Source organism: Uloborus diversus, chromosome 3 (assembly GCF_026930045.1).
Source record: "Uloborus diversus isolate 005 chromosome 3, Udiv.v.3.1, whole genome shotgun sequence".
NCBI lineage: Eukaryota > Metazoa > Arthropoda > Arachnida > Araneae > Uloboridae > Uloborus > Uloborus diversus.
Genome location: NC_072733.1, coordinates 106,802,241 through 106,803,890, shown reverse-complemented (window position 1 = coordinate 106,803,890; position 1,650 = coordinate 106,802,241). Strand labels below are relative to the sequence as shown.

Genomic DNA, 1,650 nt, shown 5'->3' with positions numbered 1-1,650 from the left:
GGGGACATTGTTAGCCGACGTTTGTAATAATGCTATACGGGGTAAAGGCATTTCTTTGCTCACAGGTGCTGACAATTATTGGAAAATTGTTACGGGGAAAATTGAACGCTTGAATTCCGCTTTGGTAGCAACTGAAACCAAGTTAGGTTGGCTTTTAATGGGAAAGTTAAAAGAAGATAAGACTGATTTTGAATTAGGAAATAAAACTTTTGGCGCTTTTTATATTTCATCTGTTTGTCCACTCTCCTAACATAGAAAACTTATGGAGATTGGATGCTTTGGGAATTCGTGACCCTACAGAGTAAAAATCTAGAGAAAGATGCTTTAGATGCTTTCGAGAAAACTGTTCGAATTAATGATGAAAGGCGCTATGAAATCAGGCTTCCTCGACTTGAAGGGTTCGAAGATTTAGACAGTAATCTAGAAACAGCAAAACAAAGATGCAGGTCTACCACAAACAAATTGCTTCGAGAAAACAAGTATTTTGAGTACGACACAGTATTCAAGGAATGGTTAGAAGAAATAATCATTGAGGCAGTACCTTTGAGGGAAATAGATAAACCAGCTCATTATTTACCCCACAGAGGCGTCTACAAAGAACATTCGACTACGAAAGTTCGTCCTATGTTCGATGCCAGTTGTAAAACTAAACAAATGCGGTCTATGAATGACTTTCTGCTAAAAGGTCCAAATCTCTTGGAACAAATCCCTCCTCTTTTGATTAAATTTCGTAAAGATAAGGTAGACGTAACTTCGGATATCTAGAAAGCGTTTTTACAGATATATGTTGCCAAAGAAGATCGTGATTTCCTACGTTTCTTATAGTGGGAAAATATTGAGGAACCTGAATTCCGAACATTTTGTCATAATCGTCTAGTTTTCGGACTAAATTGCAGTCCGTTTCTTCTCTCGTCAGTTTTAAACCACCTCATTGCGACTTATTCCTCTCAATTTCCGGAGACTTACAGCATTTTAAGAAATGCGTTCTATGTGGACAATTGTGTTACATCCGTTCCAGACAAGAAAAACTGAATCAGATTATTCATGAATCAACTTATTTGATGAATGCGGGCTGTTTTGACCTAAGAGAGTGGGAGTTTACTACTCAAATTTGCTCTGGGACAAACATGAAGATGTTTTATTTTGTCAGATAAAAAACTTGGATTTGGATTCCTACTCGTAGAAATATATTGTCGATAGTTCACAAGATTTTTCGATGTAATAGGTATTTTGTGCCCAACTACGTTGATTCCAAAGCTTATACTTCAAAAAAGCTGGGGTTTAAAACGGGTGGGATACACCACTACCAGAAGAATTTAATATCGAATTTAAAGCATGGGCCAAAGATTTAAATTTGCTTTCGGAAGTTTGAGCTCCAAGATACATTAATACATTTGAATGGGCTGAACTTTCTTTACATACATTTTGTGATGGAAGTAAAAGTGCATATAGTGCAGTAATATTTCTTAGGTCAGGTCAGTATGGTAACGTTCACGTGCAATTAGTACAGGCAAAAAGTCGTGTCGCTCCGTTGCGTAAAACTACCATTCCACGAATGGAGTTGCTGGGATGTTGTATTGGGACTCGTTTGGCATTTTCTACCCTACAAGCACTCAACATTCCAAATCTTCAAAGCTACTTTTAGACTGA

At 37.3% G+C, this 1,650-nt stretch overlaps 1 protein-coding gene across 1 annotated transcript; it reads left to right on the top strand.

Moving 5' to 3' along the window:
- Window positions 1-273: 273 nt before the first annotated feature.
- On the top strand, window positions 274-765 carry LOC129218882 (uncharacterized). The gene has a single exon (XM_054853202.1). It carries the CDS (start codon window positions 274-276, stop codon window positions 763-765), a length of 492 nt encoding a protein of 163 aa, XP_054709177.1.
- Window positions 766-1,650: the final 885 nt, after the last annotated feature.

Coding starts and splice junctions, on each gene's coding strand:
- LOC129218882 (XM_054853202.1), top strand. CDS start 274: ATGCTTTGGGAATTCGTGACCCTACAGAGTAAAAATCTAGAGAAAGAT.